The 15,535-nt window shown below is 35.3% G+C and overlaps 2 protein-coding genes across 2 annotated transcripts; one reads left to right on the forward strand and one right to left on the reverse strand.

The window, feature by feature from the left end:
* The first annotated feature begins 16 nt into the window (after positions 1–16).
* LOC129804868 (uncharacterized) lies at positions 17–11,397 on the forward strand. Its single transcript, XM_055852536.1, has 3 exons — positions 17–855; positions 5,046–5,641; positions 11,056–11,397. Exons 1-3 carry the CDS (start codon positions 212–214, stop codon positions 11,310–11,312), a joined length of 1,497 nt encoding a protein of 498 aa, XP_055708511.1. The 5' UTR covers positions 17–211; the 3' UTR covers positions 11,313–11,397.
* On the reverse strand, positions 11,362–11,985 carry LOC129804874 (zinc finger matrin-type protein 5). Its single transcript, XM_055852543.1, has 2 exons — positions 11,838–11,985; positions 11,362–11,775 (listed from the first exon to the last, which is right to left on the reverse strand). The coding sequence occupies exons 1-2, from the start codon at positions 11,965–11,967 to the stop codon at positions 11,411–11,413; spliced, it is 495 nt and encodes a 164-aa protein (XP_055708518.1). The 5' UTR covers positions 11,968–11,985; the 3' UTR covers positions 11,362–11,410.
* Positions 11,986–15,535: the final 3,550 nt, after the last annotated feature.

Below are 15,535 nucleotides of genomic sequence, written 5' to 3' on the forward strand. Positions count from 1 at the left end.
GACTTTATTGGGCCTTGGATAAAAATTATCTGTGTCTTGTTTAGTGATAGTCCGGGGAAGTCCCGATTGTGATGTGTTTTTTTCTGATAAAAAGATAAGGAAAAAACCTCACCAGACCCACTAAAAACGCAGCTTCTTATCAGAATCTTTTTGTTTTGATAAGGTGCAACGTGGTGGTTTCATTGGAATTTTTCCAATTATTTGTTTCGAAATGGCAAAATCCCCGGGGGACAATAACAAGTTCGTGTCATCAGGGAGCCTGGTGATGGTCACAATTCCCGGAGCAGTACCTTCCTCAGCTCTCCGGATGGCATACAAAGAACTCTTCGCGGTGGTGTTTAAAATTCCCAGTGAGAGTGTCAAAACGCGTGTTCTTCACGCTGTTGTGAATGCCCTGAACGGGGATTCCCCCATGAGGTCATGCAAGTGTTCGGTTAAAGTCGAGAAATCCGACCGCAGTACACAGACAGCCACTGGAGAGACAGAATCACAGGAGAAGAGCTCAGACAATCAGAAATCGCAAATTCATCCAGTTGGAGCTGTAGTGAAATTGGGCAGGAAGAGAAAGGTGCTTGCACCTCAGGCCACCACCGGAACGGATTTGGGTGACAGTCTTCCGGAAAGATTGAAATCTCGACGATCAAGTGAGGTGAAGGTGAAGTCACCCAAAGCAACACTTGAGCCCGTTCAGGAGCTATCGAGGAAGATTGAGGCGGATATTGATAATTACAATTACAGTGACATCGAAGGGATGATCAGTGAATTAGAAAATGTGAAGACGACATCTGATAGAGATGTGAAGATCATGATGCTCAGGGATTGGGTTGAATGTTACAAATATACGGACGGATATCTGTGAGTACCTTGAATTTATTGCCTCTAATTGCGACTTTAATCTCGTTACAATGCTTCCATTTTGTTTCAAATTTTTGCTTTTGATCGCCTTGAAAATGAAAAAAAAACATCTAAAAACGAAGAAATCTTATAAAAAATTGTTTGAAAAAATTTTCGGTAGCTATTTAATTTAATGAAAAATTAAATTTAAAATTTAATGTTGTTAAAGGCTTCAGAAAGACATCGTGGAAGTAATAGGTTTTCAAGGATGCGCCCACAGTGCCCGTAATTACTGTAAATTCAACAAAATTTAGTAATTAGAATAGTAATTTTTATATTTAAAATATTAGGAATCTAGATCGCAGATTTAAAAAATAAAAAAAAAAAACGAAGGGAAATCAAGAGGTTAATTTGCAAAATCAAAAGACATTTTAACCCATTTTTCTGCGTTCTTAATGGATTTGACCTATGGCTCTTTTCATGAAATTTAAACTTAAAGCATTGGACTAGCTATCAAGTTATAACATTACAACGGGTCAAATTCATTAAATACCTGTTGAAAAAAAATTAGTAGTTCGAAACTTGAATCGTCTCTAGAGGGTCTGAAGGTAGGTGAAATTGGGGCACCTTTGAAATTAGTATTTTTCACCTATTTTTAAATAAAATTGAGCCTTATCATGATTTAATTTAGCTCCTGAATCTGTTTGTGCAACTAAATTACATCACGATGAGGCTCAATTTTATTTAAAAGGAGGTGAAAAATCCAAATTTCAAAAGTGCCTCACTTTCAAAGGTACTAGGGTAAGTGTGCCAAATTCCGGCCAGTTTGCAATTTCGGCCACCTTTTTTGTTCCTCGAATTTTCATGAACTTATAGATTTTACGTACTTTAGAGATTATACATGCAAAAGAATAAGAAAAACTGTAGCTTCGACAAACGAGATGACGTGAAAAAGATATTGGAAGAATTTCCGAAGGGCAAGGAACTATGAGAATGAAGGTGGCCGAAATAGGGCACCAAAGCTAAGTCTATATTTTTATTCATTTTAAAATGTATTTAGAATGATTTTAGAGTAAATAAAGACGGTAAACTCTTTACAAGGTTCCAAGCAACAGTCTTACAAAAGAAAAAAAAAATCAATTTGTATTTAAAATATTACATTTCAAACTTGAGACTTTGATGCTTGCATGCAAATATGCCGAAATTTGGCACACTTACCCTACATCCCAAAAAACTGCATTTTTTTCGTTTTTGACCTCACCGTATAACAAGGCAGACTATAATTCTTTGAAATCTAGGAGTATCACAAAAAATTTCGATTTCGAGTTTATGAAATTTCCTTGTTAGATTTGCAGCCGCTTGAAGCTCATTTTTCTAATTAGACACTTTTCTAATTAGAACTAATTTATAAATTCTTCGTGGGGTAAAAAGTGACAATCTTCCCATTCACAGCTGTAGAGTTTGACTTTCCAATAGGGTCATGTCAGAAAAAGTCGTTGATATGTTCGAAAAATTCAAACTTGATTTCGAATTTTCAAGAATTTTTAAATAAGTGTGAAAAGTTTAAAAAATTAGAAGCTGGTTATAGTAGCGTCCAGTAGCAGAATTCTGTAATTTTCGTGGCATTGTTACGCGTGAGTTCGAAACCTGACAATGCCATTCGAACTTTTTTTTGTCATATCATATGAGTTCAAAAATGCTATTCATTCACTGAGAAAAAAAAGAGGGTGCAATTAACATTTTTTCCTCGTAACTCTAACACTTTTTATGTGTAAAAATATATCAACATTTTTTAATGTTAATTTTACTTTTTTTTTGAGTGTAAAATTAACATGAAAAAGGGTAACTAACCCGTAATACACCTAAAAGTCATAATATTTACACCGATTTCGGATCAATAATGCAGGGTAAAATTAACATTTCCGGAATGTTATTTTAATTTTTTCGGATTTCTCTCAGTGTTGAATTTTTAATGAAATCCCTTTATTTGATGATTTTATGAAAATACAGTCTCTCTTGGTTGATTTGTTTAACAAAATTAATTGTCATTTGAATTGCCAGAAATCTCAAATATGTGACTTCTGACAATGTCACGTGAGCTGAAATGGCAATGTCAGGGCTACAGAATCGCATTTTCGAAAAAACTCTCCTAAGATTCGAATCCAATTTGTCATATGCCATTGCCAGAGCATTATAGAACTCCCCTCCAGGTCAAAATTCAAAACTCCAAAATCCCCATAATTTCGAATTCTTAAAAGTGTTTAGAGAGAACCAGCATGTTTGAAACGCCTTTTATGTTTTGCCTCTAGGCAATATTTTCAAAAATCAGAAAATTATCTTGAAATTTTGTATAGCGCTTAGAATGCTCACTAGTAAAGACTTTATTAAAATAACTTGATTAGTGTTTTTGTGACATTTATTTAAATAATCAAAGAATAATCCACCGCGTCTCAAACATGCAAGCTCTCCACTATAGCTACTCCCATGATTACACCCGTGCTCGCTGGGGGCAAAGTGAAATTTTCTGTGTTTTGGGGAAATTATTCTACGCATTATCCTCAATATAATATCATCCTTTTCAGAATTTAACAAATTAAGAATTTTTGGTATTCGGGATTTTGGATTTTCTGGATTTTTGCTTTTCGAAATAATATGGATATTCAGGATTTTGACCCATTCGGCATATTCGCTTTTGGTGATTTCTGCTTTTCGGAATTTTGGCTTTCCAGGATTTTGGCTTTTCGGGATTTTGGCTATTTAGGAATTAGGCTTTTGCGATTTTAATTCATTCGGGATTTCAACTTTTCGGGATTTTGGCTCTTCAAGAATTAGGCTTTTGCGATTTTAATTCATTTGGGATTTCAACTTTTCGGGATTTTGGATCTTCAAGATTTTGGCGTTTCTGAATTTTGGCTTTTCGGGATTTCATAACTCGGGATATCGGCCTTTCAGGTTTTTGACTTTTCGGGATTTGGCTAATCAGGAATTTGGTTTTTGGGATTTTGACTCATTCGGGATTTTACCTTTTCGAGATTTCGATTTTTCAGGATTTTGACATTTTGGGATTTTAAACCCATTTTTATCATTTACAAGTAGAGCTTGAAAACATTCGAATTTCGAAGTGTTCAAGTATCAAAATGTAATTGATTTGTAATTTGTAATGCAGAAAAACGAGAAAAACACAAAGCAATGATGTTTACTGCTTCTGTCCCATTATTTAATCTCTTTTTATAATCACTGATTAATTCTATTGCGAAAACTATAAGTATGATGCTTCATAAATTTTCCATCTTGTGCGGAAATTTAGTAAGAAAATTCGAAAATGAGTTAGAATTTTTCGAAAATCAACGGTTTTTTGTGCAAATGGAATTCTATTTGCCTTTTATCCAACACACTATCGGAGATTTGTACTCATTCGGGATTTCGATATATTTCGGATTTAGACTTATTGCAAATTTTTGAAAGATTTCACATTGAATGTTTGATAAAGAAGAAAAATAGACCAACAAGATGTGTGGTTTAATTGGAAAAAGTGTAGTAATAAAACTATTGCTAATCTGTATTCCAAACTAAAATTGACATTTTTAAATTCTTTATATTTAAAATAAGCTTAAAATTAAAATATTAATTTATAAATGAATAAAAAAGAGGCCTCGCAAATCAAAAAAATAAGCCACGCCTCTTAAGAATTACAGTTGAAAAATATAATTGAAAAATAAAAATAAAATAATCTTGCAATTAGGAAAATTTTATACGTATTGGAATAATTTTATTCGTGAAAATCATAGGGGAAGGAAATTGTTTCTGGGCTGAACTGACTAAATTATCTCTTAGATGCCACGCCCACTTTTGAAAACTGTCTTTAAGTCTCCATTGAAAGCCTTATTTTCAATTACAGTGGCTGAATATTTGTACTGAAAATTATCTTTCAGATAAAGGAAGAATATTTTCATTTACATGCAAATTGGGTTGGAGGCGTGGCTTGTTTTATTAGTGGGTAAACTTTAGCTCAGCCGACTGTGATAGTTGAACTGTAATAGTGAAGAGGATTTCTTGTTGCGATGGATAATATAAGCATAATTCGTCTTAAAACCTCGGAAATATCTACGTTAGCATACAATGTTGATGATTACTTCGAAAGGGGGCGTGGCCTATTTTTGTAAAATGGTTTTTTTTTTGGTAAAGAGTAGTTGTGTCACATTCCTTTCTAGGCCAATCCATTATGCTGTTAAGGCTTCAGATAAGATATACTTGAAGCGTCAGTGCATAACCTTAAAATTTCGTGGTTTTGGAGTGGATCTGAAGGCTGACGATGGCTCAACTGCCCTCCATCTTGCTCTTAAATTCAACGCGAACATTCAAATTGTTGAAATGCTCCTCCAATACGGAGCTGATGTGTCTGAAATTGACAATGATGGGAATAATTCTGTTCTCTTAGCTGCAAGATATTCACAAGATATCAATGTTTTTGCATTGCTACTCCGGAAAACCTCATTCAGTGAACTACAACGGGAAAATTTCCATAGCCACGGAATTTTTAGAATTGTCGTAGATTCGGGACGATTTGACTTTCTCAATGAGCTAATTGCGTACATTGACGAATGTCTGAAATTACCATCATTGATACCAGAAAATTTGAAGAATGAGAAGGATATTGCAAAGAAATATCGTGAGAGGGTGGATGAATTAACTGACGTGGACATGGTTAAGCAAATAAAGATTAACGAGAAGAAGGCAAAGATGATAAATCAAAGAGATAAAACAGCCGGGAAAACACCGCTATTCTGCGCTGTGGAGAAGAAAAAAGGTATTGTAATATTTTATTTATTTATTTATTCTCTTTTTTTAATAATCAAAATCATGACTAACTTTATAAATTTAGAAATACACTGTTCTATTAAAATTAGGGGAGGGTAGGGCAAATTTAAGCAAGCAAGTACCTAAGAAGCAACTTTTTCTTAATATAGTCTTGTAGAATTCCTTAAGTAAGGCACTATAGAACCAAAAAATCTTTTTATTTGCTTAAAACGCTCTTGGTTCCAAAACTGAGATTACTAAAAGTAAAGTGGCACACTCTTAAGGATCTTAAAAGCTTCTATAGGAATTTCAACAGAAAATTCCCACTTTAAGCCTTTTAAAAGTGCACTAAAAAACTTTTCTAATACTTGGTTCTATAAGGTAGCTATTTTGCTTCTTGGGTAACGAGTAAATTTACTTATTTTTAATTAAAATATTCAAGAATTACAATTTTTTATGTTGTAGGTTTAATAATTTACTGAAAATACTTCTCATTTTGATTTAAATTTAATTTGACTCCCGAAATTTAGGCAAAACCATTTTTACTGTTTTCTGGTATTTCCTTAGCAGTTGCTCTGGTTCTATTGAACTGATTTAATTCTTCTAAAGAAAGAATTAAAGGCCTTAAAGTGACCGATAATTGTCTAGAACTAGAGAAGTTTGTAAAACCAACACCAGGGGCGTTGAAGTCTCAAATATGTCAAAAACACGAAAACATTGCATTTTTTTTAGAGACTTTGAGCAAAGATATTTCTGTGTTCCACATTCTTTTGTTTTTGATACAATTTTTTTATTAACAAATAAAAGTTGTGAAAAAATATTGAACTGGCTGAAATGGCCCCAGGCTCCCCTTTTGTTATTTTTTGCTCTACCCTCTATAAACACGCTTTTTTAAATTAGCGGTATAATTCCCTACGACACAATATTATGTTCTCAATTTCAAATGTTTACACTACAGTCAAATAAATATTTATAAAATGTTGAATGGACTCGTGCTTCGGGAATGTACCGGAAATTATTAAGCAGTCTCATAAAACTTGTCACCAAGACTTTATTCGCTTTCTTATGAAATAGTGACACATTTTAAAATTATTTTTCAACTTTAAGTAATTACTATAATTGGTAGTACTTCATGGAAAATTGATAAGATTGTTGATATTGGATTTAGTAATTATCAGATCATATTTCTTTTTACAATACAAATCATTTTTTGTGAACTTCAAGAGCTTTTTCAAAATTTATTTCGAGTTTAAATTTTTCGCAATTGCCTCATAAATTATGTTAGATTTCAGTTACAGTGGGACCTCGATAGAGCAACTAATTATTCCAGGCCTGTTGACTCCATTGGATTCGGTGTCTTTATCGGAGTCCAAAAAAAAATATCGCCAAAATCGTTCTTTTTTTTATGATTACAGGAAAACACGTCATACGGGATCATAGGGCTTAATCAAAAAATCTAAAGGCGAGACAGAAAAGGCAAGAGAAGTTTTAAACGGTCAAAACGCTTAAAATCACAAAAAGGAAATTATTTTTTCGAAAATTGATTACACGGTCAATATACGAATTTTATTATAATATTGTTTTTCTTGTGTTAAAAACATTAAATTGATACACCAAAACACTGATTTTAATTTCGAAAAAGTCATACAATATTATTAGTTCAATTTCTTTATAGTGTATGAACAAACCTAGATTTTCTCTATTCATATAATTTGCTACTCAGTTCGATATTTTGCAGATTTACAGGGGTGGAAAAGTGTCACTGGATTTGCGAAATGCTCGAACTCGTGACTTAGATGCTATACCTCAAAACCCTCAAAATTACTTTCGCACCATTTACCGTTTACCGGTTCTCAACCGATTTAAATCGATTCAAAAATCACTCAAAAAATCTACCAAAATAGTTTTAAGAGCAATAAAATTGATTTTCGGATAAAAATGGCTTATCGGTTCATAACCGGTTCATAAACCGATTTGAACCGAATTTCATAAATCACTGAAATATCACCAAAAATAGCTTAAAATAGTAATATAGGGTCGGAGGAACGTCTGTTCGACAGGGAACCCCTATTGACACTTTTGTCAAAATGTTGAAAATTATTTAATGTATCTAGTAAAATGTAACTAATATAACGTTTTTTCTGTAATATACCTTTTACTATAAACAGAGATGTTCAAATTACGTATCCCAAACGGTACAGAGTAGGGTGTCAATAGGTGCTGACACGAGTTCTTAAAGTGTCAATAGACGTTCCTTTCACCCTAATTGAATTTCGGATAAAAATTACTTACCGGTTCATTACCGATTCAAAACCAATTGGAATCGGTTCAGGCTTGTCAAGAATTTCAAGACCCTTTTCAACGAATTCTAACACGACTCCATTCGGTTGAGAAATACGTTGTTTCAATTGGTGGAAAAACCACCAATTAAATCTATCCAGTTTCTTCGATTTCTCAGGTTTCGTAAAACCTTTTTCAGGCTTTTCGGATTTTGTGATACCTTTTTCAACTTCTGCTAGGCGTTTTTGGAGTTTATGTGGTTAGTGAAACGGTTTTTGAGTTTAACGGGTTTTATGAAGCATTCTCGAGTTTCGGCGAAGTATTTTCTAGATTTATCAGGTTTGCTGGATATTTTCTAAATTTCTATTTGAAGAGTTTCTCAGTTAGGTTTCTTGAAGCCTTTCTTGGGGTTTTCGGGTCTCACGACACCTTTTTCGGGTTTATCGGGTTTTGCCAAGGGGTAACTCATATTGAGTAACCCTCGTCAATTGTCCGAGAAACGCTTCGCGAAACCCGAGAAACTCAAAAATTGCATCGCGAAACCCGAGAAACCCAAAAATTGCATCGCGAAACCCGAGAAACCCAATTTCTGTATCGCGAAACCCGAGAAACCAGAAATCCTTGTCAGAAAAAATGGGAATGAGTTACCCGTTGGGTTTTGCGGAGCGTTTCTTGGGATTAGGAATACGTTTCATAGAATTACATGGTTTTATGGAACGTTTTCTGGGTTTCTCAGGTTCCACAAAACCTTCCTTGGGCTTCACGGATTTTGCGAAACATTTTTCAAGCGTATCTGGGTTTATGGAGCACTTTCTAATTCTGGTTCCACGAAGTGTTCCTCGGTTTTTTCAGGTTTTATAAAGAGCTTCGGTTTTCGGAATTCTAGCGTTTTTTTTTATTTCAGTTTCCTAAACTGTTTCTTAGGCGTTTTCGGGTTTCGAATTTCGGATTTTATCGTGATTCTTTGCAATTGAGCGCCTTTTGTGGAACTTACAATGACTTTTACGTCCAAATCTTTCGTTGATTTGAATGACATTTTGCCCCATATGCCTGATTGAGAGAGAGCCTACTGTATTTCGGTTTTTGTGATGATTTTTTTAGTTTTCCTGAGTTTTGCAAAGCGTGGCTTGAGTTTTCCGGGTTTCACGAGTTGTTGCGTAGATTTCTCGGGATTTCAAAGTGTTTTTTTTTTATTGTTTCGTTTCTCGAAAAATTGCTAAGAGCTTCCCGTTTTCAAGGTTAAAAATTAAACAGTATCCAGAGCGGTAAATCAGATAATTTAATTTTATTACCAATTTTTAAGAAATTGGATTAGTTATGTTATCGAGTATTTCGAAGAGTTAGAGAATACTTTGTTATCATTTTATTTACGTAATTTTTGTATTAAGCTTCTTGTTTACTCGGTAGGAATTCTGCAAGTGAAGTGATCGCTTCACTTGTATTTTGAATTGATTTATTTGTGAGACTGCTACAAACAAATTAAAAAAAATATTGATTTTTAACGCATTTTAGAGCTATTCTAGGATTCTTTTCGGTTAAATAATAATATTAATCTCATTTTTGCCAAGGTATTGAATCACTTTCCTAGTGAATCGATCACTTCACTTACAGAATCTCTATCCTGGGAGTGAATTCTAAGATTTGGTTTGGTGATATTCTCACCAGTGAGAAAATTAGAATGGGGATATCACAGCAGATTTTTCACAGCTGCTAGAATTGCGATTCCCAGATTGTGAGTGAAAAGTGACTGACAGCATTCATGGAGAGCTTTTGCTAGAATGCCAAAACTAAAGTTCTCCAGAGGGTGTCAACTTTTTTATGCTGTTTGCGAGCCATTTTGTTCCACCTCTACGTACTTTTGAGGATGATTTTACAACTCTGAGTGTTTCTTTGAAACTTTAGTTTTGGCATTCTAGCAAAAGCTCTCCATAAATGTTGTCAGTCACTTTTCACTCACAATCTGGGAATCGCAATTCTAGCAGTTGTGAAAAATCTGCCGTGATATTTTCATTCTGATTTTCTCACTGGTGAGAATATCACCAAATCTTAGAATTCACCCCCTGGTCTTAATTCAATACAACCTTGTTATTCTATTTCAATGAAAAATGAACATGTTTTTTTTTAACACCTAACTGTTCTAAAGTGCTTCTGCATTATCGACTTTTCTTTATGTTTGTTCCTGTCTCGACTATTTTCCTCAGTCCTCGCTGTGTTCTAAAACCACCCAATAGTCGTGACAGGAGCCAATACAGAGAAAAGTCGTTTTTATGTTGAAGCACTGAGAAGAGTAAGTGCTAAAAATCACGTACTAAAAATAATCAAAAAGCTTAATCTTTCTCCTATGCATTTTTTTAGTACATGACTGTTCTCACGTTCTCACGGGCTTTTGTATAATCGACTTTTCTTCACTGAGAGAAATCCGAAAAAGTTAAAATAACATTCCGAAAATGTTTATTTTATCCTGCAGTATTGATCCGGAATCGATGTAAATATTATGATTTTTAGGTGTATTAGGGGTTAAAGTTACCCTTCTTCATGTAAATTTTACCCTTAAAAAGGTGTAAGTTTACCCTTAAAAAAGTTAATAGCACCCCCGTTTTTTCCCAGTGTTTGACTTGGCTCCTGTCGCGATTTTTGATCATTTTCTGACATAACGAGGACGAGAAAACAGTTGTGACAGAAATCAGCACAAGGAAGAGTCGATAATGCAGAAGCACTTAAGAACAGTAAAGTGCTAAAAAAGATTATTCATTAGAATAACACCATTATTATTTTCTCATGATCATCATTATGTCTTTCAGTTTTTGCGTAACTTTCTAAACCTAAATCTTCCCTGTTACTTTATAAAAATAAATTAGCAAAAGAATTTAAATTTCATAAACAGGTGTTTTTGCGTAGCAATTCATTATATAAATCACTATTTTCGTAATCAGACGAATGATTTATTGGCTGCCCCAAAAATAAGATAAGACTAAACACCTTCCTCTTGATAAGCCCTCAATTGCTGATTGCTGGTGGAAAGAGGACGCCAAATGGTCTGCAAATAATTTTGTAGAAATGAAGAGAATGAAGAATTTTTCAATATTTATTTTATTTTCAAATATTTAACATCTAAATAGAGTTATTGACCTTATTTCCTTTCAGATAATATCGTTCTAGCCCTTTTGGCCAATTTAGCTGATCCCAGAAGGAAAACCTTTGCCGGATTTGATGCTTACATGGTAGCCAATGAGGTGGTGAAGAGTAAAAAGATATCTTCAGCACTTATCAGTGCATTAAATGCTTTTGAAATTATTGATGCAATGGATGAGGGAATTTTATCAAATGGAAGTAAAACAAGCAGAAAATTGGAAGATGCCGACGAGGAACCAGTGACAGCGAGAAAGAAAAGAAAGGTCTGATCAAAATACTCCCAAAAAATATTCGGTGGAGGATAGAGAGCCGGGAATAACTGGGTAAGATTAAATAAATTATATTTGTTTTATTTCTCAATGTTTTATCAACCCCATTCCTCAAATTTCTCTGACAATAAACTCGGCTCAAGTGGCTGAAGAGACGGCGGTAGATCCAATCCTTCAACCAAATCAAAAGGATATGTCCAGAAGGGTTTATTAGTCGTGCACAAATCTCGGAGAATCCTCTCTCGCGTCTTATTCAGGAATTTCTCAATTCCTTTCATATCAACGACTTCCGATCGAGGCTTCTTGGAAGCTTCCATCTCAGCTATTTTATGCTTCATTTCTGCCAATTGTCCAGGAGTGTAATGGCTGAATCTGCATTGCGTCCCGAATTTACATTCCAATCCCTCGAAGATTCGTTTGCAAGTCTTCTTCCGGGATTCTTCCAGGAAAATTTCTTTAAGATCTGAAAGGGAATCTTTAAAATTTGTAAAGCTCCTAAAGGACAAAAGGTTTTAAAGGTCCTACCTTTGAATTTGGCGTAGTGTTCACTCACAGCTTTCTGATGCTGAAGTCCTTTCAGGTGATTCTTCCTGATGCCCAGGATGTCTTTGAATGACTTCTGACAGTATTCACAATAGTAATTCTTTTTACCCATGATTTTTATGGGTTTATAAGCAAACTGTTTAAATTAACGTAACACAGAATCTTTAACTAATTTATTATATGTAAAATAATAATTGCAAAAAATTGGATAAAAATCTGGGATGTTTATTTTTGTTTTGATTGAGCGATCCCTATAAAGAAATTTTCTTCATTTTGGGAATGCCATGCAAGTGGCTTTCTCCTACGAGCTTTCTAAGACAAATCTGATATTTCTCCACATATAGAATTTAACCCATTCAGTCAATGTACTAGAAATACTTGAGATTAAATGTTCATACTTTGAGATTAGTTTTTTACATATTAATAGATGAATTTTTTGAAAAGAAATTTTTTTTTTATCTATTATGGGGGCGCGGGCAGCCACCCTCAAACACGCGCCTTAACGGGCACTGAATTTAAATTCTGTACATTAATTCATTACAAACTCTATTGATTTAGATAGAGTAATTATCCAAGAAAACAAATTGGCAACCAGAATTCAAATCAGGAAAGAGGAAAGAGGCCAATCTTAATAAATTCGACGGGGTGTCGAATTTTCCATCCGCCATTTTGAGCAAAATTTTTGCATGACTTTCCGTGAAGCGAGAAAAGAACAACAAAATGTATTCCCATCTCTGTCGGGCTATTCTTTCCAAGTTATTGAAGAATTAAAGTAACTAAAAATCCATTCCCTACAGAAATTCGAATAGCAATTGCCGTGGAATAAATCATCTAAAATCACTCAATTTGGGTTCCTCAAGTCGACCGGTGGAAATTTAATTTATTTACATTTACAATAATATTTAGCGAATGGTTTAACAGGTTTAACATCATAGAGTCAATTACTTCATATTTAATTCAAATCAGTGAAAATATCATAGAAATTGACCACAAAATACTGAAAAAACCATAGAAAGACGGAGCGTTAAAGAAAAGTATGGCATACTCTTTGATATTCTTAACTTTTTTCTTATTTTTTCTATATGAAATCCCAACATTAGCGGAGCTATCCCAAAAATTAAAACTTATTGAGAGGAACCGCTCCTATGCTTTTCTCGATCGTCCCAGAAATGTGCGATTTAATGAGATAGGGAGTTTTCAGGAATCATCCACAAATAATTCAGAGTCCCTGGCCAGGACTTCTGATCAAAGGGGGCGAAGTGGGGGGAACAATTCCTCATCCTGGGGCAATTCCAGGCAATCTGGAAGGGGTGGGGGGAGAAATTCCTCTTCACGTGATAATGGGCGGAATGGGGGGCGAAACACCAATTCTTCCTCAATTCAGAGACAGGGTGGGGGGAGTAACTCATCCAATGGTGCTGAGGGTACTTCTCAATCTTCTAATTCCAATCCTAATTCCAATCTCAATTCCAATTCCAACCCCAATTCACAATCCAGAAAAAATTCTTGTATACATTGTAAGAGCAATTCCCATAATGTTAGAAGTTGCCCAACAAGACCCAAATACCTTTGTTTCAAGTGTGGTAAGATCGGCACTATTTATGGACTTTGTCCAGTTTGTAACCCTCAACAGGGGGAACCCAATGCGACCCAGTAGTAGACAGAGAGTCTGAGGTCGCGGAATCTCCAAAAAACCTCTCTATGGATGATTCCAATGACCAAGACCTCATTTCTTTTGTTGATACCATTAATGTAAATTCAAATACAGTGGGAGATTTAATACAATTTGAGTCAGACAATGAGTCCTTAATTTCTGATGATTCTGTCCCTCCCTCAGAGGTAGAATCCTTTATTATATATCCTAACGGGGAAAATCGTCCCTATATTAAAGTTAAAATTTTTGACATTGAGGAGGCTATGGCTTTATTGGACAGTGGAGCGTCTCAGAGTATATTAGGATGTGGTTGCATGAACTTAGTAAAAATTCTAAAATTAGTCCCAAGAACTTCGAATATCGTTGTGCGTGTAGCCGATGGTTCAACTTATTTATCCACCAAAGTAGTCGATTTAATGATAACTTTCAATGGTAGAACAGAATTGATTCCCACCCTATTAGTCCCTGAAATTTCCATACCCTTTACTTTGGGGATGGATTTTTGGCATGCCTTTGGCATACAACCAGTTTTGTTGAATGCACTTTCAACAGTCCCTGATTCCCAGGATAATCAAATTCTGCTCTCCCAGTCAGAACGACTGGAGTTAGAAAAATCCATCAAAAACTTTTTAATCACTACTGAGGACTTTTTCGGTTGCACGGATATTTTAAAGCACACGATAGATACTGGTGACAACCCTCCCGTAAGGAAACCATCTTATCCTGTCCCATATCATCTTCTTCCCGCAGTGGATATTGAAATTCAGAGACTGGTTAGGATGGGGGTACTTCGGGAAGTTTCTTTTTCTCCATGGAACTCACCTCCTAATATTCAAATGAAGAAATCGGGCAAAATTAGAATTTGCATTGATGCTCGAGGTTTAAATAAAGTAACAATAAGAGATGCTTATGCTATTCCAAATCTTGAAAGCATTATTAATCGTATAGAGGGCTCCAAATATCTATCATCCATTGATCTGAGTGACGCATTCTTGCAAATTCCGCTCGATGAAGAATCTCAGATCAAAACTAGTTTCGCTATCCCAGGACGAAAGATGTATTGCTACAGAAGAATGCCTTTTGGCTTAGTAAATAGTCCTATGACGATGGCGAGACTAATGGATATAGTTATTGGACGCGACTTAGAGCCCAATGTCTTTTGTTTTCTGGACGATATCATTGTTCTCACTCAAGATTTTGAATCCCATTTGAAAATTTTAAATGAGGTCGCTGGTCGTTTGAAAAAAGCCAATCTTTCCATCAACCTGGAGAAGTCTAAATTCTGTATGTCAGAGTTAGACTATCTGGGGTACACTTTAAGCACTCAGGGTCTAAGTACAAACGATGGTAAAGTCCAAGCCATCTGCAATATTCCTGTCCCTAAAACACCCAAGGCATTACGTCAGTTTCTCGGTATGGCAGGATGGTTCAGGCGTTTCATCCCAAATTTTGCGAGTATTTCGGCTCCTTTAACCGACCTTTTAAAAGGTAATCCTTTAAGGATTGAATGGTCTCCGGAGGCCGACCGTGGCTTTTCGGAATTGAAGCAGCTCCTTGTATCTGCCCCTATTTTAAAACTTCCCGACTATTCTCAACCCTTCATAGTGCGTGCTGACGCTAGTGATGTTGGGGCGGGGGGAGTCCTTGTTCAGGGAGTAGGTAATGAGGAAGGAGTTATTTGCTATATTTCGCGAAAGTTCACGGCGGCTGAGCAGAAGTACTCTACTACGGAAAAAGAAGCCTTGGCTTGTCTATTTTGTCTTCGAAGGTTTTCGCAGTTCTTGCTTCATACCAAGTTCACTTTGGAGACAGATCATTCTGCACTCCAGTGGATCTTATCCCAGAAGCAAGCCCGTGGTCGTATAGGAAGATGGTTGTTGGAATTTCAGCAATTTGACTTTGACATAGTCCACCGTCCCGGTAAAAGTAACGTGATAGCTGATTTCCTTTCACGGAACGTTAATACCATTTCGACCCGGGAAGATAAATGGTATGCGTCCCTATATGACCAAGTCTCGAAATCCCC

Source organism: Phlebotomus papatasi, chromosome 2, assembly GCF_024763615.1.
Source record: "Phlebotomus papatasi isolate M1 chromosome 2, Ppap_2.1, whole genome shotgun sequence".
NCBI lineage: Eukaryota > Metazoa > Arthropoda > Insecta > Diptera > Psychodidae > Phlebotomus > Phlebotomus papatasi.

What these genes read in the sequence shown, in the direction of transcription:
- LOC129804868 (XM_055852536.1), top strand. Translation starts at nt 212, where the DNA reads ATGGCAAAATCCCCGGGGGACAATAACAAGTTCGTGTCATCAGGGAGC. An exon ending in AAATATACGGACGGATATCT is followed by an intron (nt 856 to 5,045) that starts GTGAGTACCTTG and finishes ATTCCTTTCTAG; the next exon opens with GCCAATCCATTATGCTGTTA. An exon ending in CGCTGTGGAGAAGAAAAAAG is followed by an intron (nt 5,642 to 11,055) that starts GTATTGTAATAT and finishes ATTTCCTTTCAG; the next exon opens with ATAATATCGTTCTAGCCCTT.
- LOC129804874 (XM_055852543.1), bottom strand. Translation starts at nt 11,967, where the DNA reads ATGGGTAAAAAGAATTACTATTGTGAATACTGTCAGAAGTCATTCAAA. An exon ending in ACACTACGCCAAATTCAAAG is followed by an intron (nt 11,776 to 11,837) that starts GTAGGACCTTTA and finishes ATTCCCTTTCAG; the next exon opens with ATCTTAAAGAAATTTTCCTG.